The sequence below is a fragment of the Mastomys coucha genome, unplaced genomic scaffold (assembly GCF_008632895.1).
Source record: "Mastomys coucha isolate ucsf_1 unplaced genomic scaffold, UCSF_Mcou_1 pScaffold16, whole genome shotgun sequence".
NCBI lineage: Eukaryota > Metazoa > Chordata > Mammalia > Rodentia > Muridae > Mastomys > Mastomys coucha.
The window spans coordinates 65,524,753-65,551,887 of NW_022196898.1; the positions used below are offsets into that span (position 1 = coordinate 65,524,753).

At 39.6% G+C, this 27,135-nt stretch overlaps 1 protein-coding gene across 1 annotated transcript in view; it reads right to left on the reverse strand.

The window, feature by feature from the left end:
- Positions 1–1,321: 1,321 nt before the first annotated feature.
- Snx7 (sorting nexin 7) overlaps positions 1,322–27,135 on the reverse strand; it is an 86,298-nt gene continuing 60,484 nt past the window's right edge. The window contains exons 8-9 of the mRNA XM_031375298.1: positions 18,345–18,497; positions 1,322–2,041 (exon numbers count right to left, since the gene is read on the reverse strand). Of these exons, the coding sequence (XP_031231158.1) occupies positions 1,964–2,041; positions 18,345–18,497 (231 nt within the window). The 3' untranslated portion in view covers positions 1,322–1,963. The remainder of the gene's footprint in view (positions 2,042–18,344; positions 18,498–27,135) is intronic.

Here is a 27,135-nt window from a genome sequence, read left to right on the forward strand (position 1 = left end):
AATCGTCTGCTTTGACTGATCCATTAAGGTAACATGTTTGTAGTTTACCTCTAGGGAACTGACATGAAAGGAGGGAGTAGACTCCTTAGATAGAACCGAACGTCCTGCCTCTAAGCAATTTTTGTATTGGAAATGTTTAAAAACAGCTGTTTTAAAAATATATTATGATTGTCATTGATTCCATGTAATAGCTACTGGAATGTCCCCTCAAACCATGGTTGGCTTTTTCTGTAAAACTAATTGCTTTGAGGAAAGTAAAGAAAAACATGTCCTTTGGCAACTTGTTTCTGAAAGATGGTATGCTCTAACTGCAAAATACACATGAATATGGGGCAAGTGGAACCATGTCACCAGACAGGAAAGCTGGTAAGGCCAAGCAGATTAAGGAATCCCAATGAAATTGAGAATGGTAGGGTGTTGAATCTGCTCCCAACTATATTCCTGTCCTGGAGAACATGACCACTACACCCCACTAACAGGGCCATACATAGAGGCCCAGGTCACATAGCATAGAGCCTAGGTTCTCCATGTTAATGAGGTATCCAGATGGACTGGCCCTGAGGGTTTAGCTAATAAGCTTCCCTTCCTGGAAAATTTTTCCACAAAAGTTATTTAACCTCTGGTCCACCCTGAGTAAGTTGTATGGACCCTTTCCACCATGAATAAACAGTTTGGACAAGCAAGGACTGTCTCTCATAAAGGACCACCATAGGGGTAGTAAGCCTTCGTTACTGAGCTAGCCTGGCTAAGTCTCCTGCAGAAGGCCCCTCTGAACTCCTGACGCTCAGCCTGAGCTAAGGTGGATTTCTTCCACTCTGGGCTCATTTCAGGCCTTTGGCCTCTGTTCTCAACCCCTTGAGTTTCCCAGCGGCATCTGGGTGCCCAGGAGTTTGAGAACCACAGCCTCGGCACCCGCCTGCTCTGTTTCCAGAGAAACTCGGGCTGGGGTCCCAATCTTAGGCTGCTTTCTCCTCCTCTGAACATTGTGTGGGGTGTCCCTTGAGCCTGACACCCAGATAGTGGCAAGGAAGGAATATAGCCTAGCTTCCCTGAGTGGTATCCTGACACCCCAGTGGCATGCAAAGCACAGACCCACATATGAACATTCTTCATCAGTTTGGACCACAAGCACTCACAGAACAGCTTTGTAATAGGCAGACTCAAGACACTGTATGCATTAAAAATAAAAGCTGTGTGTAAGTTGTAAAGATATGTAAACATTTACAAAAAAAAGAAAATCTACTACTGTGAATAGGTTGTAGGACAATGTCTAAATAAAAAGACAAATAACCACTTCAACCTACTTTGGAAAAAACTACACTGTTGAAAACAACCACTTTATTTAATAAAAATTTAAACAATTGTTTTTCATGTTTAATAACTTTGTACATTTACTCCAAATTCTTAATATCAAAGTAAATTTTGATGACACTAAAGTGCATGCATAATATGCTTGATAATACATAATGAATTAACATTAAAACTCTTTCAGGAGATTTACCTCTGATAGAAAATGAACACATCATAGACACCCATTTCTTATTAAAGATTTTATTAAAACCAAGTCTTTGCAACATATTGAAAAATTTAATATTCCACAATAAAATATGTAAGAAAAAAACCTCTATTTGTAATTAATGACACATAAATTTAGAACATAATTAAAATTACACTAAATATCTTTCTATCCATATAGACATAGATAAATATCTATCCATATAACAGATCTATAGATCTATAGAATATATATCACATAATAGACCTATATATCTAGATAGATATATTTATATCACAAATTCACGTTGATGACCTGGAATACCTGAGTTTTTATGTTGTTGGTTTTCCAGACAGTGCAAAATCATTTGTTATCCTCTTTGTAAAGGGCACAGCCAATCCAGAAAAAAAAATAACTTTGGTTGATAGATGCTGTCTCTAAAAGATCAAACAGGAGTCTTCCATAGGATTAAAGTTTATCTTCAGAATCTTCTTCCAAGGGGAGGTCAGTCTGTGATGTGAGGAATGATTCCCATGTAGCAAGGCACTGTATAATGGAAACACCATGAGAGGGATTAGCTATTGTCAATGGTCAGTGTTAAAGTGATTCATAATGCAACCCAACAGATCCACTCATATAGCAATCTGCCCCCATTTCTTCCATCAGCTTGAGAGTATTTATCATTTCTCAGGTATTTTAATATCCTTCCTGCCTCTCTCAGTGTGTGTAAGTGTGTTCTGCCTGGGTATACACATGTTCTTTGGTGTTCTCAGAGGGCATTGGATGTCTTCTTTAATTGCTCTGTAAATTGCTTTTTGAGACAGGATCTTTCATTGGACAAGGACTTCATCGACTCAGCTTGACTGTCAGGCCAGCAAGTCCTGGGTATTTTTCTATTTCCACTTGCCTCGCTCTGGGATGACAGATGTGTGTCTCCACTCCAGGCTTTTTACATGGGGTGTTTTAGGTATACAAGCTTGTGCAGCAAGCACTTTGACGACTGAACCACCTCTCTGCTTTAGTATTCTAATTCTTACTGAGAGATGCTATTGACACATACGAGGAAACCATATCAGACGCTGAAAGAAGCGTTTGCTTATGGCAATGCATTGTTAGCCCATTGACAGGAGAGAAAAGGAAGCTCAGAGTTACTCATCCGGCCCTTAAGAGGTGCACATTGGCATCTAGACCTGGTGCTGATGCAAAGAGGCTCAGGTGCTTTAGGACCTCATTACATTAGGGATGAGGTATATATGTTTGCAATTTGATATACCCTTGATACAAGAGTTCTGAGACTGCTATCAGTTGTTTTATTATGTGCTAGGACTGGGTGTTGAGACTAAATATTTAATGGCTAAAACATTCCTAAAATGAGATAAGAATGAAATACACACAGTACACCAACAGGTGGAAAAATAAATCCCATCCAAGTGTCCATTAATTCCCCCAAAGCCAAAAAGAAAATGGAAACAGGATGAATAAAAAATAACTGCAAGATAACACACTCAGACCTAATCCCATCAATAGTCAATTTAAATGCCTACAAGGTATACATCTCAATAAAATGGATAGATTGTCTACTGAACAGAAAACTAATATCCACCTGTAGTATGTTTAAATTTATTATATATTTTAAATATAATGTTAAAATGAAAAATGAAAAAGAATTGTATATATCTGTATAAAACATATGTCAAAGAGAAAATTGAATAATACTATATTTATATTGAAGCCTTAAGAACAAAGACCCTTATCAGAATAAAGATATAAGAGTAGAAGCTGGTTCAAGCTATTTTGAATAAAAAGAGAAGGGTATACATATTTATGATAGGTTTTCAGGTCCTTTTATGTTTAACATGTGGATAGAAAAACAATGATATAGATTTGATATCCCATGCTTCAGCATATGATAGATCAAGTTGACCTAATGCACCTATATACAAAACCAGAAAACACATCTCTTTCATGCACTATACTCTGGACCATATGAGAGGTCTCAATAGCCTAGTGTGGTGGCACATAGCTGTAATTCCAACACACAGGATACTGATGCTTGAGTATTTGTCATTGTTAGTACCTTTGTCTTGGCTACATTGTGAGTTTCAGGCCAGTCTAGAATATGGACTAAGACCCTGTCATAAAAAAAAAATTAGTATATACAAGATTCAAGTCACATGGACTGTGGTCCCTGAATAATGTAGAATTAAGTTAAAAAAATTAGAGAAACCCATGAAAACCCCTGAATATTTGTAATAAAAATAAGAGAATTTTAAATATTCCTGGACCACAGTTTTTAACAAAATGAAAAAAAAAATCACAATATATCAAAAACCCTTTACACCACTAAATACCACTAGGGGAGTAAACAGAAAAAGACTAATTGCCTACATTAGAGAAGAGAAAATGGTCTCCAATTCATACATTTAATTTCTACTTTAAAAACCAAAAGAACAAAAGCCAAACAAAAAGCTCCCAGCAAACATATTAAAGCCAAAGTAATCTGCAGGGTTTGCATGTATGTGCATGTGTATATCTATGTGGGAAAACAAGAGTAGGAATCAACAAAAGACAAGTAAAGCAAAACCAATGACACTCAACACTGAATCTCTGAGAAGATTAGTAATATTATTAAAGAGACTTACTAATCTTTAGAAAGGAATATAGATGCAAAATTTCTAAAAAAAAAAAAAAATTAGCAAGGGAAAGCCAGTAATCATACAAAGAATTATGTGTAATATGCAAGTGAATTTTATCATGAAATGCAAGGTTTGATCAATATTCAACATTATTGGCACATCCAACACAACATCATCTCCATCTCAACAATACTCAAGAGCACTTGCCAAATTTCAAAGACTATCTATTCCCAATTAAATGAAAAATTCTCAGCAAATTAAGAGTAGATGTGAAAGTATATACATCTGAGAAAGAAAATCTGTAAGAAAAAAAAATTCTTTAGTTTATATCCTATGTAGATATACAATAAATATTGGTTATGTAAGATTGTTTTTCTTTCCAGTTTTAATTCAGTTTCAGATATCCTTCAGCAGATTTAAGCATAAAAATGAAAAATGAAATCGATCCACAACCTTATCCATACATTGGGAGAGCCCATGTTCCCTGAAGAGCATTCTGCTGAGCTCTTGTCCCTCTTCAGCGAGGTCACCCATAACCAGCAGCTGTTAACCATGCAGAACCATCCAAGGCATTGGCTGCTTTCAGATAAATAGCATATTTTAGACAACTCAGTCAAACTCACACTTAAATAAACTGACTACCCTTCAGGTTAAAAGTCAATATGAAATTCAAGCAGCTTTCTTTGTGTAGAATTCATGTCAAATAAAGACTTGGAATTGTAGTGAAAATGACGCTGGCCCTCAAACAGTCTCTCTTCCTTCACTGTCCTATTGTACTTCATTCAGCTAAGCAAGTCCAATAATGGCTGTGGCATGCTAATCACTGTCCACGCGGAGTGGTATTGTGAACCACCATTTACTTATAATGTAAACACTAAGGCCATTGACACATGACAAAGAGACATGAGCTACTGAGTGACTTCCTTGCCATCCTCCAGCTTGAGGCAGAGAAAAGATTTTTATGGATTTTGATTACTGAAAAATCACATAACAACTCCAATAGAGGGAGATGTATAATCAACATTGCATACATTGCTATGAATATTCAACGGGCACTACAATGGCTGTTTTATATATTATATTTTCTTTGAGTGCACATTACTATCATAAACTCTACTTTACAAATGAGAAAGCTGAGGCTTGAATAATCTAGATATATTTAAAGCATTGCAAATATTCTGGGGACCATAGCTAGGGTTTATTCAACACATGGCAAATGATAGCTCTCCTATATCACTGCTGGGGTATATAAGTCACTGGCAAACATGACAAGATGTCTTTTACACAGTAGAAGAAGGACTATTTGGGAGGAGAGGTGGGAAGAAAGTATAGGAAACATCAGGTTGATCAATTTTTAAGGATAAAAATACTAATTCTGTGGATATGGAAGCTGATTCTCTGCGTATCTCTTAAAGATGCTTTAGCTTTGGTAGTAGACACACCATTGATGGAGTCTAGATACATCAGATGTTCAGCCAATTCTCAGTAAATGAAGATGGCTCCAAAGAAGGAATTTATGGAACCACCAATGCCAATCTATTGATCAACATAAAGTCTGCATTCTCTCTTTTCTCATGAACTGTTTTCCTGGATTCTTTTGCTGTCTAGTTTCTAAATGTCAAGTTTTGACCTCATGTCCTTTGGCCGCATTTCTACTAAGGCTTAAAATGACAATTCTGGGTCTACACAGCTAAAGATTTGGTCTTGAACTATGTAACTCCTGATGCCATCCAATCTCTTCAGAGATTACAAAATTGTTTTACATTGTTTTTACCACATTTGTTAATTGATTTATTTATTTTGTGTGTAAGTGTGTGGAGTACATGCCATAGTATGTGTGTGGAAGGCAAAGGACAGCTTGTGGGAACTGGTTCTCTCTTTATACTATCTGGATACTGGTTTGGTAGCAAGTGCTTTTAGGTGTTGTCATCTTTCTGGTCCTCTTTTTGAATTATTATTATTATTATTATTATTATTATTATTATTATATTTTAACTTAGGTAAATATATTTAGTTTACTGTTCCTTCCCACTCATGTGGGGGTAACGGTCAGTTGAGTTATCTGATAACTGGTACATATAACATGTCAATCTATAAAGCTCTTCTTAAAAACAATGAAAAGGGGCACGATGGCTCAGTTGATAAAGCTGCTTGCTGTGGAGCCTGACATCCTGAGTTTGTTGCTCTCAATCAGGAGTATCAACATTCCTAGTGCTACAACCCTTTAATACATTTCCTCGTGCTGTGCTGACCCCCAGACATAAAACTGTTTCCATTGCTACTTCATAAATGTAATTTTGCTGTTGTCATGGATCATCATGTAAATGTTTTTGGAGACAGAGGTTTCCTAAAGAGGTCTCAACCCACAAGTTGAGAATCTCTGCTTCAGATCCACATGGTGGAAGGAGATAACCAACTCCCACAAGTTGTCCACCAATCCCTACATGCACACGCTCAAACCATAAACAGATAAATAAATTTAATGAAAATATTTAAAAGCTGATGCCCAACATTTCTCATTTCTTGTTATTCTTTCTCACTTCATCCTGAACTAGAGAACTTAAGTAAGACCTCAAGCATTAGGCAGTTCACACAGCTCAGTTAAGCAGCTCAGTCCCAGGAGCATCTCCTGCTGATCAGCACTGTGACAGTTGAAAAACATGAAGAAGAATGTCAGCAATGGCTCAAAACCTAGTGGTACTTGCCTTGAACGCTAGCTTTTTAAATGAGGTGTTTCTATTGATTTGACTTTAAATTGCGATTAAGCATTCACTTTTTCTTATTTTTAAATCACCACTAACAATCAAGCTAGTTAGTATTTGTATGTGCCAGAAGGAGGACAAAATAAACTTTAAAATGATATTAATCATAAGCCTCCTCTCTGGCCCAGTCTTTGCAGTTTCAGCTAGCTTTACCAAGTTTAGTTTCTTATACAACTGTGGGACAACTTTTAATAACACAGGGCTCTCCTTTTTTGAATAATGTGTCACAATTTTTTCCTGTAAATGGCTTCGGATGGAATCAGGTAGTTATACTTTAGTTAAGGGAATGGATTTGGGAGCCACATGGCTCAGTGTGAAGGTAACTTTCCATGCAAGCCCCTTGACCTGAGTTGGATCATCAGATCAAAGGTAGGAGGAGAGAACTGGCTTCACAAAGTTGTCCTCTGAACCCCCAGGCATGCCCTGGTGCACACACACCAACATCCGAAACAATAAGTGGTAAATACCAAACCAAACAAAACCGATTCACAGAACACTGTGCTGTTTCTTCCCAAGAGAAACACAGTGAATGATCCACACTATGGAAGGTTAAGTAAGGTGGTGGATGTGTATTAGCCAGGTTGAGGCGGAACTGAAAACAAGGGTCACCACAAATCCTCTGTAACTGAAAATCCAGCAAGTATTCTCCCAAGGTGCCTGTGTTCTATAGCCAAAGGGCAAATGCTAAAACTTCTGGAGAGCAGACAACTCTGAGAGACAACTCTGAGAGCTGGGAAACAGAGCCAAAACACGAACAAAAGACGCTAGGAAAAGTAAGCTTTAATTCCCAAACTAACTTGTAGTTTTAAAGTAAATCTCTTGCTGCTTCGGCAGAGGGGATGACATTTTGGTACCAGAACAGGCAAATGTCTCCTTAGTTCCCAGGTGCACAGTAATCCCACAAACAGATGTGATCAAGGTTTCAAAAGATTCAGTGGTGACAGTAACATTCCCATAGACACAACGGCTTTCCACAGAAGTGTTCGCATTTAGGAGTTGGTACTGAACTTGTGTCACCTTGTGGAACGTGAGGAGGTCTAGGCCACACTGTGACTCTCTGCCTTGCTTGGCTTTCTTACCCACTTATAGAATAAGTGGGTTTACACTAAAAAGGAAGGTTCAGGGGTCCGACTGAGACTAACACGAAATTGGTGAGCGGAGTTACATAAGATTTACGATTTTGTCTAGTTCTGCTTGCCTAGAGACACGATGAAATCTAGTGACCATAAATTTTTTAATATTCCCCCAAGTATTTGGTATTTGCAGGATAATTACTATCCTCCAGTTTCCAAAAGTAAGATGCAGGGGCACAGGGGACATCGTTTCAGTCATCACCATAGTTACTACGGTTAGCCAATACACGCTGACTGCTTTTTAACCGGTAGACTTTAGTCTGCTGCTTTTCTTTCCTTGAACAGCTTTAAAGCCTGTTGTTCCCTATACTGCACTTTCAGACTGAAGTAAAGTGAGTAGTCAGTCCTGGCGGCACAAAACTTACTATCAGCTAGTTGGGAATCTGAGGCAGGAGGATTGTCACTCCAAAGCACGGATGGACGGCAGGGTGAGTTTAAGGCCAGGCGGGGCAAGTCAGTGAGTCTCTGCTTCAAAATAAAAATGTGCAGATATTCCAATATTCTGCATATGTTGCTCAGTGGTAGAACACTTGCCTGGCATATGAAAGGCCCTGAGTTCAATTCCCCGTACTGACAAAAAGAAGAGCAAACCAGCCCACAGCAGAAACAACCAAACCAAACCAAACAAACAGGAAGAGAAAGGGGGAGAGGAACCTGACTTTGGTAAAAGTCTAAATCCAGATTCTGAAAGCTATCTTGCAAGTTTTAACCTTATCAGCAACTTTAAGATAACAGAATTTACATACTGCTTTTCTACAATTACAATGTAAGCTGTGTGTGCAGCAAAACAGCCGCAAGGGTTAAAGTAGAGACTCATTAGCTACAGACGCCATCTTGTGGCCCACTTATTTATTATTCTGTAGTGGTCTGTGGATGACTAACTCAAAGTCTGATGAAGACAGAAGGTTGCCTCGGGTACTATGATTTATTCAATTTTTCTCGCTTTTGCACACGGTTACTGGGGCAGTAAAATGTTACAAATATTTCTTGGAGAAACCAATCCAAGGGCCTAAATTTGCATTCATATTCTTTCAACTCGTTTGTTCTCCTCACTCCAGTGTTGCTTTTGAGGAAATCAGCCAATTGCAGGAGGCTCACCAGCTGGAAAGTGGCTGTTTCCAAATTTACTTTCTCAAGCTTATTTTTGTTTAACCATATATTGACCCTATAGATAGTGATAGTGAAAACATGTATCCTTGTGCCATTAAATAATTGATCAAAGCCCAGCAATAATATTCTGGCACCCCATTTTAAAGCATTTCCCACACTTTCTTTTTCATTCTCCTAAAGGTTTATGGTGCATGTGTATGTATGTGAGTGTGAGAGTTCATGCGCATGCACGAGCGTGCACATACGTGTGTGTGTGTGTGTGTGTGTGAGTGAGTGTGTGTGTGTGTGTATGTGTGTGTGTGTGTGAGTGTGTGTGTAGGTGCGAGCACACGCCTCTACAGGGACATAGGAGAATATTGTTACTTTTCACTGACCTAGGAGCCAATGAGCATCATCAGAACATGACCAGGACTTTCTAATCAGTGCATGGCAATGATGACAGCCAATTCTAAATTTTTTCATTAGTTGACTCTCTTTTTAAGATGTGATATCCTTTGTATGTTCTAAAGTAGTTAATCCTTCCTAATCTCTTCCTATTAAATTTCTAAACAACTAAGCCTCAGAAATGCATGCCTCCTTTAAAGTCTGGGGAAAGCAGATGCCCACACTTTACCTCCCCATTGCATACATAAACTCGTCTTCATTAGGAAGGATAACTGAGAAATAATTATATTACAGGACATAAAGTAGTGATGAGACAATTTTAATAGAGGTTTTGAGACATGAGAAACCTCTAAAATACCAAAAATGTTTACTAATTATATGAGAATGACATGGCTACCATAGCAACTTGAGTCTTTTGCAAGTTTATTATGTAGGGTAGAGGGGAGAGGGTTAACCAGTCTCAGTAGGATGCTTCTGTAGGCTGCAGTCTCGAGTTGGGAACACCTGGGGCAAGAAGATGCTCTTGCTAGGTCTTGTGCACACAGGACATTTGCTTGAACTCACCCCTGACTACAACACCAGAAAAGCTTTGCCACCCCTGTTGAAGGAAGGCCTTTGGCATTTCCATGGGGTTGAGGCCTTGTGGTTCTTGACAGAACACGCCCATGTGGGCAATACACAGTCACTCAGGACTGCGCTCTTGGTTTCCTCTACTCCCTATAGCTCCTCTTTGCTTTGGCAGTAATAAGAGTGAGGTTAATTACTAAAAAATGTGCCTCTTTACTCAGATTCAGCCTGAGAGAGAGCCAATGTGTAAAGAAGCAATGATTTAACATACACTACTAAATCTACTTTAATATAATCTACTAAATCTCAGCCTCAAGAGTAAAAAAAAAAAAAAAAAAAAAAAAAAAAGAAAAGAAAAGAAATTGAAACACTGCTGGCATTCTCTAGAATCACAGGAGGAAAAAAAAAAAAACTCTACATGAATAAAGTTTCTCCATGTCCACCCTTGTCTTCCCAAGGTGACTCATACAGAGAATTGAGTAGTGCTGGTGACTATGTGGCAGAGGACATTAATTAGAGACAGGTATCAGAGATCCAAGTTTCTGGAGTTAACTTTTGCAGTCATCTAGAAAGGGGAAAGGGGGTGGATAGAAGACCTGTCAATCTCTCTACTAAGAGTCAGTTTAGAATTCAAAGCTTCAGTTGAGGCTATAACTCTGCTTTCTAGCTGGTAAAGGGTTTTCATTAACACCCAGCAGGAAACTAAAGTAACCAGCCTTCTCTCTTTCTGCAGAATGGATAGTTTTCATCTAACCTCTTCGAATATACCATTTTTTTTTTGGTTTTGTTTTTCTGAGAGGCAAATCCATGCTATTTCCATTTTCCCTCCTTGATTGAGAGCACAGAGGCAGAACAGAAACGAAGCAGCCATGTTCTCTCTCCCAGACTGTCACCATCAGACATTTATTGCAATAATTTTATGAGCTTATTAGATCTTTCTCTCTTTAGTTCAAAGAGGCTCCACATACTTGACTCTGGTACTATTTGGAAGTTTCTCAACTCCCCCTCCTCAAACCTCACTCCCTCCTGAAGCGTGACCCCTGGCACTCCCCATTCTTTCCTGGACTCATCCTTAAAGGTACCTTGCTTTCATCTTAGCGTTTCATGGTCCGCGGTCCGTGGTGCAATCACGTTTGATTCTTCATATGATTCACGTTTCTCTCTTTCGAACTGCTCACTCCTCTTAAGTTACAACCTCTTTCAAAGTCTGTGACTTTGAAAGTGTAACTAACTTTTCTATAAATTTTCAAGCCACTTTACTAAATTCTAGGGAATATGAAAATGGCTAGAGTGTCCCTCCTTTGCTCTCTCCTTCTGGATTTAAAAAGCACTTTATCCTTAGGCTGATGGCAGATGAAGGTGACATTCCTCCTGTGCTAGTTAGAATAAAATTTTGGGAAGGTGCTCTACTTGCTCCTTTTACTAAAGTAATTTTTCTGATTTTTTTTTACAGCTTCCAAAGGAATGAAATTTCTGACAGAAATCTAGATCAGGATGTTTCCCAGGTAGCAATTTTATAATTATAATCAATACACTTTCACCAGAATTCTTGGGAGCTATTCTATCTTGGGCCAGGCTGGTTTTTCAGCAATTTTTTCCCCACATCAGAAAAATGTGTCAAGTCTGTAGCGTAAAACTGTTAAAGCAAACCTTTGCAGCTCCCATTTTCCAAACATAACAAGGGATGCATTGCATTCCGGAATAAAGGTAACTATGTTTGGAGAACATTCAGAATCCTTGGAGTTGGTCTGTCCATTACTTAGCTTGTAGATGAAGACGTGAATAGAACTTTTTAGATGGCTCACAAATAACTAGATTTGGATTTTAGAAAATCTTCAGTAGTAGTGCCCATTTGGACAGAGATTTGCCCTTGTCAGGAAATTTTTTTTTTTCTATTTTCATTTACCTCCCAGAAAACGCATTTCACCATAAACGCTTCCCTACTTCCCAGCTGTCCTTGTGGACTCAAATATTTTTGGTGCTCGGTATACCCCAAATCCTTCTATAGGCCTGTCCATTACAAGCAACTGAATGAGGCAAATTTAAACAATTGTCCATTAAAGATACCAGCACAAACTGCAATGATACCTGCATGTAATTCCATCACTCAGAGGTTGAGGCAGGAAGATTCCCATAATCTTGAAACACAGGAAGACACTGTCTCAAAAAAAAAGAGACTGTAAAAATTCTCTGTAAAGCTGTATGACTTGAAAATATATACAATTCCTCAGCTATGCAAAAAATAAGGATGTAATATGAATTTTGAGGGGCTTCATGAACCTAAAGGAACAAAGGCAGCTATGCTATGTATGACTCAACTTGTCAGAAAGATACAAAGGCAGGCAGATTCCTGAGTTCAAGGTCAGCGCAGGAAAGAAGGAGGTTAAGCCCAGGCATAGTAGAAATGGTAATTTTTAGGGCAGGGCCCCACCCAACTATCTTATCCTCAGTGCTTCACAAAGGCAGACAGATATCTGAATTATTTTGCAATGTTAAAAAAAAAATGTATGCTTGCTATCTCCTAAGAACATAAGGGCTGGGAACTTGGGATTCAGAAGATATTCAAAAGGAAACCTGCAGTAAATGGCTGGATTGATATGTAAAATAAAAGATTGGATGGGTGTTCTGCAGGATAGGAGCTATTCAGAGAATTTTTTTTAGGATAAAAAGAGAGAACTGCTTGGAGAACTGACAGACAAACAAGCAAGCAGGGCATGGACAGAGGGATCTCTTAGAATAGCAAGTAGAACACAGCTCAGCCATCAGCCTGGATCCACAATATGACTTAGAATCATTCTTTCCCCTATCCCAGACACCTCTTCTCTCAGAACCCCTCTCCAAGCTGAGGCTGGTTCCTGAAAAGGTCAACTCAGGAACTCTGGGAAGGTCATGGAACACTTGTCCCACTGGAAAGGAAAGGCTAATTAACATTCCTCAGACTGCAGGGTGGGAAGGGACCTACCTGTGGGTGGGGACACATTCCACAGGACGGACCATTGCCCACCTTCAGACCACTGCCCACCTCATTCCCTAAAGGCCAATCGGTTTAAAAAGCCACACTGTTCTGCCAATCACATTGTGCTTAATGGCTGCTGCCTGAAAACTGTCTAACAGCTCACTGCATGAGCTGCGAGGGTTCGCTGCCTCTCCTTCTGGTCTGAGACGACCCCAGTGCACAGGAACAATAAATTCCTCTTACTTTTTGCATCAATTCAGGCTCCACGTGGTTCACTCAAGGGGTCTCCGGTAAGCTTAGGCTCAACAGAGAATTACAGTCCTTGGCAAAGCTGGACTATAGAAGGATTTCTTACTGTTGGGAAATTGTGAAAGAGGTTTCTGGATGCAATAAGAGTCATTTTTCTTACCTCTGGCAAAACAGACTCCTGGCTCTCCACTGACCTATGTGGCAGGTATCAGCATGTCCGAGTCCATGGCCTCCTGGCTCTCTCCTTCCCTACTCACAAGTACCCATCCCTTTACTGTGTCCCCCCACACACACATCAGCACAGCTGGCTCTATAGTGTTACATAAGATAGAAAAAAAATACACAAATTTTAAGTAGTAGTAAATATCTAATTGCATGGTGATCTATAAATACATGACAATTATGATTACTTGAAAAATTATGCAAACAACTGAAAAATATGAAATAAAAAACCCCAAATATATTCATTTTAATCATCATGGCCCCAAATAAAAAAAAGTAATATACTTCATATGGGCACTTTCAAAAAGGGGCCATGCAAATGCTTATTTAATGAGTATCACAATCTCGGGCTAGTAAATTATTTTTCTATAATTATACTAATATCTATTTTTCTGTAGGAGATGAGGTTATTAACTTTTATGTCTTCTTTACTTTAGGAAAACTACTTAATTTCTCTGTGGTGGTTTTCAGTAAGTATATATTACTTTCTTTTAAATAGAACACAAGGCTACAAAATAATGATTTTTATATGTAGACTAATAATACTAAATAAAAAAACACGAAATAAAAAGACATACAAGAAACAAACAAACAAAAAAAAAAACCAGAAAACATTAAAGTCTGTGAACTACAGATGTCCTAGAATCCAGTTCCCTTTACTAACTCCACCCCTCAACACAATTTCCAGCTACCTCTGGTCAATTCCCTATCCTTTTTATTCCTGTCAGGCTGTCCTCTGCATATGAGCACACAAAGAAAGCCACGGACATTTCCTTGAGCAAAGGCCCTTCAATAGAACTGAAGAGAAATCAGGGTTGTTTGTAACAGCCTTCAAACTCACAGTGACGTCACCAAACAAGTTTTCTACTAGGGAAAAGGTCACTGTTCTCTTTTATGGTTTTGGTCAAACCTAGAGCTACCCTAAAGCTACCCTGAAATGAAGTCCAAGGAGGTACCCAACGTACATGTGTAAGAGGAGGTAGGATAGCTAAGTAGTCAGTGATGCCAAAACAAAGCTTTCATAAGAATGTACTCTAGTAACCCACCATTTTTTCTCCAGGATCAGCATTCTTTGAAGCTTTCTCCATCACTATGTGCATCGAGAGTAATCAAAAACAATGAAAAAATCCACTCACTTAGTTCCATATGCCAAATTACACTGTTTCAATATCCCTGTCATATTATCACATTAGTAAGAATTTGTTTATATGCTGATGTACAATCATGTCCTGCTTCACATTGGTTCAGTCAAGGTCACAGCACATTTCCATAATATCTCATCTCCTAGGCGATGCCCTGGTCATCTTAGTTTGTGTAAGCACACTTCACTTCAGAACAGTGAAATTGTCTGCAGACACACTGTGCAGACTAGTCCCCTAAACAAACAGATGCAGGCTGGGATGATCCAAGCTGGGCGTGGGTTTCATGTAGAAAATAACAGAGTATCATTTTACAACCATCCTTTAGCCAGAGTCAAAGGTCTCCCACAGAGTCAGGAATCTAAGTACGACATTTCAGAATGCCCGAGTCAGGAATCTAAGTACGACATTTCAGAATGCCCGAGTCAGGAATCTAAGTACGACATTTCAGAATGCCCATCGTTAGCATCTGACTCAGATCCACTTTTGCACATGTGTAATTTCATTTCCCTCTGTCATTTTGATATTTAAATTTGAAATTATACAAGCTGTGATCATTTCCCTTCCTACAAGTAAATCCAAAGGCAGATAGGTGAACTCTATTTTATCTTTTGCAAAAGGAATAGACCCTTTGGGGAATTATCTATGTGAATAGTAAAGAAAAAGGAGGCATTTCTGTGATAATATGATTAAAATAAACGGGGGACGGAAAGATCATGAAACCCTTCATTTTTCCATGTGTCTGAGACAGTCTGAAGTTAACAGATGACCACACACTGCTGATCTTAAGGCCACTGCAGCTTTTCTACTAATGAAGACCTCCTGATCACTCAAGGGTGCCCACTTCCCTATCTTGCCTTAGGGGACTGATGTGCCAGATACATTAAAATGTATCACTAAGGAAATAACAAGGGATATCTGGAGCAGGGTTTTTTAAAGTTATAATAACAATCAATTGTTCTTCCAAACAACACATCCGGCGCGGTACTTGACTTGTATTTTCAGTAACAGAAAGACAGTTCACAGTTGGACAAAGTGAAAAGCACAACCCAGTGACACGAGCAGCTGTGAAAGATGTGAGCAGCTGTGAAAGATGTTTGTTAGGACTAGGCATGTTGATGGTAATTTAACTATTTCCAAGGAAGTGATACTTGTGTATATACCAAGTTTTAACATGAGAATGACATGAATACACATTTATGTAAGATGTCCCCGGTCAAACTCCAAACATTTTAGTCAGGTTAAACTGAATTAGTAAGAACATTCACCCACACATTTTTTTTTTTTTTAAAGCTCAATCTGAAGCCCAGTGTGGTGGCACACACCTTTAACCCCAGCACTCTGGAGGTGGCAGAGGCAGAGGCAGAGGCAGAGGCAGAGGCAGAGGCAGAGGCAGAGGCAGAGGCAGAGGCAGAGGCAGGCAGATGTCTGTGAATTCATGGTCAGCCTGGTTTACTCAGCAAGTTCCATGTCAGCCAGGGCTGCACAGCAAGACCCCATCTCAGAAGACCCAGAGCCCAAACCTAGAAAACTCATCAGGAATTGCATAGAAAAGAAATTGATTGTATTTGTCATATAATTTTTAATACCTTTAATGTATGCTTCACAATAATAAACATGTATATTATATATACTCCTTTTCAAGGTATTTTCTTTTTTTTTCTAAAAGATTTATTTCTATTTTTAAGTGTGTGTGTGTGTGTGTGTGTGTGTGTGTGTGTACTCATGCAGCAGTAGAGGGCATTGGATGTTCTGGAACTGAAGCCGCTGTCGGCCAGCTGTGTGTGGAGTAACATAGGTGCTGGGGCCATACTCAGGCTCTCTGCCAGAAAAGGACACGCCCCTAACTGCTGTGCACCTGTCCAACTCTACACGGCATGCTCAAGGCCTTCTCTCAGCTGACTGTCACTAAGATGCCACAATGTCAATGTCAGTATGCCCAGCCTGGACCACAAAGGAGGAGTAATGATCACTATAGATCTAAACAGTTGTGATACTGACACCTCATGTGGATAAAAGGACTTCATTAAGGAGAAGTAGTTTACATCTTTCAAACCTGAAGCTTACAGACAGGTTGAGCTGTTTGGATTCCTTCAAGGGTATGAATGCAGGGTCAACAGTAAGAAGAGAGAATGAACATCATCAGATGAGAACTCATTGGCTTTCTTAGAAGGAATGATGAGATTAAACTGATACTGTGCCCATCAGCCTAAGCTTTATCTCAACACTGCCTCTGCTTCTTCGTCTAACACAGCTAAATGGTTTGAACACGTCCCTCACGTCTATATTCTTGTCCATGAGGTTTTGGTACCTGGATTTTGGTTTCTCACATCTTCAAGTAGAGATTCAGCATTCAGATTTCATCCTCGACCTATTCTCTGGAGGATTATTGCATCTCTTTTGTATTAGGTTCCCCGCAATGTATTTCTTTCTTTTTTTTCCTTCTTTTCTTTCTTTCTTTCTCTCTTTCTTTCTTTCTTTTTTTTTTTTTTTTTTTTGACAGGGTTTCTCTGTATAGCTCTGGCTGTCCTAAAACTCATTCTGTAGACCAGGCTGGCCTCGAACTCAGAAATCTGCCTGCCTCTGCCTCCCAAGTGCTGGGATTAAAGACGTGTGCCACCACCACCCGGCTATACTAGACAGTGCATCACAGTTTTTAAGATGCCTTGTTTTAACTCTTTCCTATACTGGGTATCTCTCTATGAAAAAAGGGCTGTCATCATACATGCTGCCGCTATCTCTTCAGGTTACTGCATAATGCTTGGTTAAAAAAATGCAGAATTAATTTTTATTTTATGAATATGTTCATACTAATTCATCTTTCAAAAGAAATAACTACTGAATTTAAGCTACTTCCAATATGATAATTATTGTAGCTATATAGCATAAATTCCCTAATCTACCAATTTCATATATTTATTATTTTTGTCAGAGGCAATGTTAGAGAGATGTTTTTTACATATTCTTCTAGGAAAGTATATTTAGATTATGTTGGGTAGGAAAGCAATAACATTACATCATTCATTTGAGACAGCAACCTCTTTGAGGACTGTTAGTTGCAAAATTCAAAGTGATTATTCAAAAAGAAAAATGCTAACAAAGCATGACCTGTTTTCCCCCAAGTGCTAGTTAGCTTTGTATAGAGAGATCTTTGGATCAGCTGCTCTTTCCTTGTTGCTCTTTAAGTAGTGGTGGGATAGAAGAAACACGGGGTTCAGGGATAGCTGGCGATTGAGTCTGTGCACCATCAAATGCCTGCTGATTTTCTTCTTTTGCAGATTCTGGAGAGATGTCTCAGAGGTTAAGAACACTAACTGCTCTTCCAGAAGTCCTGAGTTCAATTCCCAGCAACCACATGGTGGTCCACAACCATGTGTAACAGGATCTGATGCCCTCTTCTAGTGTGTCTAAAGACAGCTACAGTGCACTCATGTAAATAAATCTTAAAAAAAAAAAAAAGATAAACATAGAAAGGGGGAAAGGAAGGGCACCATCAGAGACATCCCACCCTCTTTTGAGGACTGCAAATCCTTCCAGAGCAATCAAGAGAGGGGAAATCAGAGCAGAATGGAGTCACCAAGGAGGCTGCAGACTGACATTGGACTCTTTTCCTGACTCTTTCAACAAAGCAGGTGGACAGTCAAGAGCATACCACGTAACTAGGAAGTGCTTTCGAGGAGCATGGGCTTACCTGCTCGTAGTAGCGGATGTTCTCCTCTGCCGTGTCGGTAAACGCTGACCTGAGGTCATTCTGCATGTTCTGCTTCCACCGTTCCCAGTCTGCTTTCAGGGCATTATTAGCACATTCCACTTTATCTTCAAGTTTTCCAATTTCCTCTGTAAGCTGAAGACACCACAGAGAAAGGTAAGGCGATGCGTGTGGTCTGGCCATGTGGAGAATTCACTGAATCCATGTAGTCTGACTAGTATATTAAGGTTAAGAACAGCTCCTCCTGTTTCCGGTGCGGAAGTCAGAAGTGCAGACCAGGCATAGTGGCTATGGAGGAAAGCATGCTGCATTCCATAGGTCCTGCTGCATGGCTGGTTCTGGAGTCTGCCACGTGAGCGCTTCAGTTTGGATAAGATCTCAAACTCTATGCTGCAATGTCACTATTTACAAAACAAATAGCGCACATCTGCATTACACTATTAATCTAAGGATCATCATTAGTGGTGATGATATTTCTGTTAGTAGATAGGGGATGTTCATCACTTTAGCTTCTCAGTCACAGTTCCCAATTTCAATTATTATTATTTTTTTAACCAGAAGCTAAGTTAACTACATGCACAGCCACAGAGATTGTGTTTTCGAATATGATGGTCCAGGGGATTAACTTAGATAGTTTTGCTTCTTAGTTTGGGGTTACCGTTGTTGTGATGAAACTGGGAAAGGAGATATCATATGACATGTAAATAAAGAAAATATCTAATAATAATCTAATAAAAAATGCCTATCAGCTGAATCTCATGTCAAGGTGAAATAAAACTACACAGCACACTGAACACAAGCAAGTTCACAATCTCAACATGTCTGAGCTCCAGCCATCCTCCGTTATACAGGCTTAGCGCAATATTTACGTTTTTCCTCCTCATCCCCACCAAACTTGAGCACTTTGTCCACTCTTTTAGTCTTTGGATTTAGCACATTGAGACATATTTCACATATGTATGTGTTTGTTAATATACTCAGAATAATTTATTAAGTGTCTCGTCTGCACCAGGCATGCCTCTGGGGCTGAAAGATTCAGCACTGAAGATATAAGACAAAAATTCTCGCTTTTCCTAGAGTTTATTCTCTCCTGGGGAGAGAAAGACTATATGCAAAATAAATAAAATATGAACCATCAACTTGTAATATAAGCACAAGTAGAAAAATGAAGCCCGATGCTAGAGAGAAAATGTTAGGCTACTGAAATTTTAGACACAGTGACCAAAGGCAATCTAAGTAAGAAAATACCATTAGAATTGAGAGTGGATGTCTGAGAATGAAACAGGGGGTTCTCTTGGTTAAAGCTGTCTGGGCAGAGGGCATGGGTAAGACATGGCTGGACCTGGAGGTGGATTCATGGCTGGCATCACTCGAGCAAGAGGCTAGGTGGATTTAAAAAGCAGAGGCGGTCCCTGGAGGCGCTGAGAGAAGTAGCAGGATGATCTAATAGCTATGCAGTCCACAGAAGGGCTCTGAAGTTTCCCGAACCAGAGCTAAGTCAAGAGACATGAGCAGGAATAGCATCTCTCTCAGGTTAAGGACACCACCTTTTCACATTTTAAAAGGGACATTATACACTGACATCATTTGTGGTCCGACTGACTCATAAAGGGACATCATTTCAGAAGCATTTCTTTCAAAGAAATGACTATGTGAAAATGTTTAGAGGGTGAAAAGCCAATAAAAAATATTTTTTACTGATGCTTGAATTTTTCCTTTAATGTAAAATTTCATTTCTGTGTTTTAATTTTAAACTTTATTTTTCTAAAGAACAGATTGTACACACACACACACACACACACACACACACACACACACACACACTCACCTGTGTTTGCAATATATACAATCCTCTATCCTCAATGGGCGATTTACATTTTCTAGCGGTAAGATTCCTGGTGCACTGTTTGCTTGTTTGCTTTCCTAGGTAGAACTATCTCAGGGATGTCACGAATCACATTGTGAGCCACTGTGTTCTTTTAGGAGGACTGTCTAACAGAGTGCTAACTGAATGGCTAATAATGCCAGGCAATGGGTACTAAGAGCTAGAGCCTGGAGTAAAGTTGTTAAAAGACCAAACTCAAGCAGGATCCATGCTCTCGAAAAAGTGCTTTGAGGTCATTAATGTCACTCCTCTGTGGGCTATAGTCTTCCCAGCTACAGAGCCATACAGATTTTAAATATTTAAGGTCCAGAAGTCCATCCACCAACTGTGACCATACTCTCGTCTGCTTAGCCTTGTGGTCTATACAGTTCTATATACTTGCACAGAATGGCTGGCCTGAAGGATGTCCGGATACTGACTTCAGGAAATACAATATTTCACACTTCTATTTTGTCTTCCTGCCTTCTCTGTGAAGGTTAAAATGTTACCATTGCTATAATCAATTTACAGCAAAATTGCTCTTTGTCACTCTGGACGCTGCTACATTAAAGCCCTGTAAACAGAGAGGGGTTGATGATGGTCTAGCTCTGTCCAAGGGATGCTGTAGTTATAAAGAGAAGTTGTCTTCTGATGTCAGGGACAAAGTCGGGAGTCTCTCCATGTAGAATCAGGACTAAGAGGGATGGGAGTGTGTTACATCCCCTCTATCACTTCAGTCATCCATAGGACTCCTGACAGCCTCTGTTTGAGGGCTAACAACTGAGAGCTAAGACAGATGCTCTCTGGTGACTGTCTTTGAAGAAGCCGCCTGACCACGCCTACCACCTGAATACACCCATCACCTGAGCATGCCCAGTGCCTGAGTATGCCAGCCACCTGAAGATCTTCTGAACCTGGAGACTTTGGCAGCTGAACTTTCTTTATAGTTAATCCAGAGACTTATTTTCAGTTTCCCCTGTGATTATAAAAACCCTTGTTTGTTCTCAGTAAAGTGGAGCCTTGATTGGGACACAACTTGGCTTCACATTTTCTCTTGCATTTCAAACCCTCTCTTTCAGGTCCTTTATTCCCTCCTAACTGAGGTGAACTCCGTTCATGAAACTGTGGGCAGTTTCAGGAGTGGGTTTGACTTTGGGTTGAGTCCTGCTACTACCTTTTATAAGCTATGTGATATTGGTAAGGATCCTACTTGAAGTCTTAAGTCCTCCATCCATAAGACAAATATAAAAAATAATAGCATTCCATTCATAGAGACTTTTTAAGAAGCACATGAAATGCAAAACACTGACTTACATAGTGTCTAACAATCTGCCTATTAGATGTTTGCCCTTGACCATCACTACCAAGAACATCACACCATTGGCATTGGCTGCTATAGTAGATGAGGCGCATCCAGTTCTCTTCTGGCCCTTTGGCCTCTGGCATTGTGCTGTTCTTCTGTCAATGCCTGGGTCTCACTTCAGTTACCAGTATGGAGGATGACACATCTATTTTGAATAACTATGATCAATTCTTGATGTTTTCCTTGCTGCATTTTGTTGTTGTTACTGTTCTTGTTGACTTCGTAATTTCAGTTGGAAAAAGGGAAAATGAGAATATTTCTGCACAATGAATCATCTTCTCGTGATTTTAATTTAGAAAAAAAAACATTGCTTAATAAGAAGCACAAGACACTCGAGTCAAAGAATAGTATGCACTGCATCATGCTAATGCTCCATGAAAGCATAATATAATGAGATGCTCTTCTCCTAAAGTTGCTCAGTGGATTTTGAGTTTCTCACTTCCTTTTTGACACTAGGTCTTCATGTTGTCTATGCTGGCCTCAAACTCAATACTCCCACTGCCTTCACGTCCTGTATCCTCATACCTAGATTCTGAAGATCTAATGCGGGGCTTTGTTAGGCAAGCACTGCACAAACTGAGCTACAACCCCAGCCCCTTGTTACTTGCTCTGTCACAAAGACTAGGTATTCTGAGTCTGCCATCTGTCTGAATTAGGACAACACATGGTCATCCAACAAAAGTTAACAAATTTGAGAAAACAGAATGTGTTAGAGACCCATGAGGCCAAGGAAAACCCTCAGGTATCCTGGTATATTGGGCAGTTACAAGTAGCAGGCTCTGCTAGCTGTAACCATTTGGACTTCATTTAATATTCTCGATTGCAAAACAGTGCAGAAAAGCCTGGGTGGAGAGAATTGAATATGTTCTCACTTTTTCTTTTCACAAACACTTGCAGTAATTGGTCCTCTGTCAGGTGAAACCTTAAAAAGCAAGCAATTACCTGCAAAATGTTCTAAGACCAAAAAAATAAAAAAATAAAAAAAAGGAAAAAGAAAGGACTAAGGACTAATAGAATATTGGAAGGTAATGAGAAAAGGTTTAAATTTAATAGTAAAGCTAATGGTTAACTTCTAGTTTCAGTTTTGTTCAGCTAGAAATTACACAGAGTTAAATGAAACACATTAATACTAGGAGACAAAACAAGATCTTCTAACAGTACTCACCTAAAGCAATAGTAACAATAGCACTAATGGACAATTACTACATTTATGCCATTGGCTTTCATTTTACGTTATATGGTTTGCATATATTATCACATTTAATCTACATAAGCATACTGTAAATTGGGTTTTATTATCTTTCTATTAGAAGCTAGAAGCCTGGGAGAAAGGACTAACAAAGACCATAGTGACCTATGACATAACAGGGTTTCAAATCAACATCTGCCATGTATGTGTTCTTTGTATGCCAAGAGGATATTAACATGAGTTGGCCTAGCTTGCCTGTGATGGTCAAAGGTGAACTGATGCTGCTCTCATTCTCAAAGACTATACGTGAGAGAAGTGTTCAAATGAATTTAAAGATGCAGGATAGAAGGTTAATTCTGCTTGCAGGGCAGGTACTATGTCGACCATGTATTCCCAGGGTCTCAGACCTAGGTGAGGACCCAACATGAGCACAGACATTGTTACAGTGAGACACAGAAGGGAGAGATGGTGGCAGAGTTTGGAGTGGACAAGGACAAAGGGAAGAGATGCAGCAGGGAAAGTAGATAGAAGCCTGGGAGGTAGAATGGGCTGCATGTGGAATGGATTCCCAGGGGTAAACACTGGAGGCTCTATCCAGAGCAGGCAAGACTGTGTTGAACAGAATAAATATAGTAGCTGAAAGAGACAGGCGAGTGGAGAGAAGACAGGAAAACAATGGGTTGGAAATAAGAACTCAGAAAATTATTAAGGCAAAAGAACAAGGAAGGTGTGGCTTGCTCTCATTCACTCAGCCACCCACTCACCCACTCTGTGGTATTCACTCAGCACGCATGTAGTCTACGCAAGGTGCTAATAGACTCACGAACCCCTGCTGATGGGAGGAATACAAAGCAACTGATTAAAGACAAAGTGAGGAGCAGTTCACATGAAGTGCACAGCATGGCAAGTACAGGTTCCCAGACACACCCGAGCGTGGCTCTTTATCGTTGGGACCTAGAACAGGAGAATCAGAGTGGTGGATGAGCAGGTGGGTGGCTCTGGAATCTTAAGGAAGATTGCTGGGGAAGTTTGAGTGTGACAAAGAGTTCCTGAAAGAGCTCAATCAACAGATTCCTGTGATACCAGGGGGAGGTAGAGAATGATGGAGAGAAGAAGAAGCTGGACTGTCAAGGTATGGGCACCAGGATTAAAGTCCAAGTGGCTAATAATGTGAAATGGAAGTGCAGGGGGGATGTGGTGTAAGAAACAAGGCAAGGTGACAGTAGTGATATGATGTGGTCATTCTTCCAAATTGCCCCTCTTGCCTGTGTGTCAGTGTTGGACAGTTATTAAAATCCATTCATTTACAAAAGGTTATTAAATGTCAATGTTGGTAAGGCAAGAGAGCTCAAAATAGGAAACCTCAAGATGACATTGATAGTTTAAAAATTCCAGACTGACTCCAGGTATTAATTTTGGTAGTTTTGTCAAGCTGGCATGTGACAGGTTGTGTGAACTGCCATCTTGATTGTATTTCAGCAGAGCCTAGCACATGAGTGGTAAAATAACAGAGCTTGGGAAAAGGGGTCAAACAGCATGGGGCCCACCCAGAGAAGGGCTTTGCATGGAGGAGCAGCAGACACACAGCTTCACTCTCAAGAGACATCTCTCCACCACAGAAAAGCTATCATTTGGGTGGGAACCATCCCCCAGAGACCCATGGGTTAAGGCTGCTGCCTGTTCCAGAGCTACTAGCAGGTGGCAGAATCTTGGGGTAGGGAGCTAATGACAAGCAATGGAGACATACCCTTGAGGCAGATATTAGGATCTCTGTCCCTGCTCTTTCTCCCCTTCCTTTTTTGTTGCCATAAGGTAAGCAGGCCTCCCCGGGACATGGTGTTCTGTCTTACCATAGTCCCAAAGCAAAAAGGCCACATGACAATGGCTAGAAGTTTCTGGAGGAGTGTTGGGAAGCTGGCTACTACCCATGGCTTTTCACTTTATATTTTCACTCTTGGATGCTGTTCTAATTTCTTCTGGAAGTAACAACATATTCACAGTGCTAGAACTCATTTGTACATAATCAAAACACTGGTTCTATAAAATAAATGCTCATATTATAATTCACAAGATACTGGTTCTATGAAATAAATGCTCATATCATTATAATTCACAAGTAGATAAAACTAGTTCTATTTGTTGATGGTAACCTATGATATAATCATTTGTTTTGAATTGTTACAGTATCAGGGTTATATGAAAATTGTAAACATTTTTACCTTTCCTATGTAATTTGAACAATATTCACATTTTATGAAATAGAATCATTAAATCTGGTAAACCTACAATAGAATCAAACCAAGTTCAGGAAACTTTCTATGAACAGTGGTTAGGTTATAGGAAGTATGATGTAAGAGTAACTTTAATTTTGTCTATTCAAAGCCCCCAAAGAAGCCCACCACGGTGGCACACATGTGCAATCTCAGCACAGTTAGGTCGAAGCAGCACCCCTCCCCCATAAATGGCAGTGCTGTTGACAATGTCTTAGATGAAGGCCTGGATCTAACCCAGACAGGACTCTGACTAGATAAACCGAAAGGCTGTTTCTGTTACCAGGAATGCTACTACTTGCCTTATCTACCCCTAGCGTCAACTACCTTGGGCAAGGGCCTATAGCTCCTGGTTAAGCCTAACAGCCTGTTACAGAGCAAAAGTCCTCATGTTAACCCTCAGGCTGCTCTACTCTCTTCCTACCTCCCGCACCTTTCCCATAAAACTGATAAGGCTTTCCATACCAGTAGCTGTCCTCTGTTCTCTGAGGAAGTTTGGCAGTTTGTTCTCCCAATAAACATTTCTTTCCACCCACGGAGTAGTCTAGTTCATAGGTTTCACTGTGTCCTTTCCTTACAGGCACCGAGAGACCAGATACAGGAGGACTGATCCAAGTTTCAAGCTGCTCTGGATTCCACAGTGAGCTCATGGATACCATGGGCTATACAGTAAGACCTTCTCTCATAACAAAACAGAACAAAACTCCAAAGAAAAGTGTGTGTGTGTAATTAGAGAATTGAGAAGCAGCTCATTTAACCAATTTAAGGGAAGCATATAAGGAACTGGTAAGATGGTTCAGTGATTGAGAGCAATGTCTGCTTTTCCAGAGGACCTGGGTTTGATTCCCAGAACAACCCATATGGAAGTTCACAACCTTCTATAATTTCAGTGCCAGGGGATCCCAGACCCTCTTCTGGTCCCTGGGAACTCCAGGAACAGATTTAGTTAGTACATAGGTATACATCCATATACAGAAAATAAAATATTTAAAAAAAAGAAAAGTATATACTAAAAAAAAAAAAATTAATGGTCCCTGTTCAATTAGTTAATAAATACATTATACAATGATCAGGGCACATGGTAGATGTTGTAAGAAAGAAAACCAATACAATTACCACAGAGTTTCTTGAGGCATCGGAGCCATTCTATCAAAATAGAATTCTTAAATTTTAGAGCTCTTTGTACTAGGATAATAAAATGAGATTAAACTGTAGTTTTTCACTCAAAAATTTTTTTTTCTGACAGAAGAATATGAACAAACTGTGGCAAACTTGGAACATACTTTCTGATAATTATTATTCATGGAAAGCAAAACGAAAGTCTGGAGATGCCCAAGAACAGACAAAGTCACAGAGAAAAATGAAATATAGACGCCAAGGTAACTCAACCACTTTAATCACCATCTTATAAATTAAGGGTATATTCAATGACTAAGTGACTAAATGTAGCTATTTATTAATGATGTAAGAGGAAGCCATTATGAAGAAAATAAAACAAGCTTGAGGTTTGTGTTCTATCCCAACATCTGACACGAGTCCCATTTGAAGCTGGAAAGTCCCTTATTTCTTTGAACCAGCCTAAGATTGTATGGGAGATTATTCTACAATTCCAATGACTAAGGAAGAGCTGCTCGTCAGACCCCAGTACAGTAGTGTCTTCCTGCTCATTATGGTGTAAGGTTTGTGCTTCATACAGGGCAGTGGAGAGAAGCAGGTAGATAAATCCTAGCACATTGGTCACATTTACTAAAGCACAATGCTGGCCTCCCCTTCACGTGGCCTCATGGGAATATTTGCACTACTGTGGCCCGTTAACTTGTTTTAACAGTTATTAATAATGTTTGAAGCACTTTGTCTCCCAAGCCCTTAAGCCCCCTGAGTCCTTTTTCCTTAAACCTTAAACCCTAATTTGAAGCGAAACTAACTCAGAAGTCTACAAAATCTGAATACTTTTCACTAATGACTTTTAAAACTTTTAATTCTGTTACTTTTTAAAAAAGATTTACAAAACATATATCCATGGAAGTACAAGTAACAGAGATCTTTTATCCATGCTCCTGTATAACCTGCGTGCCACTAAGCCGGGG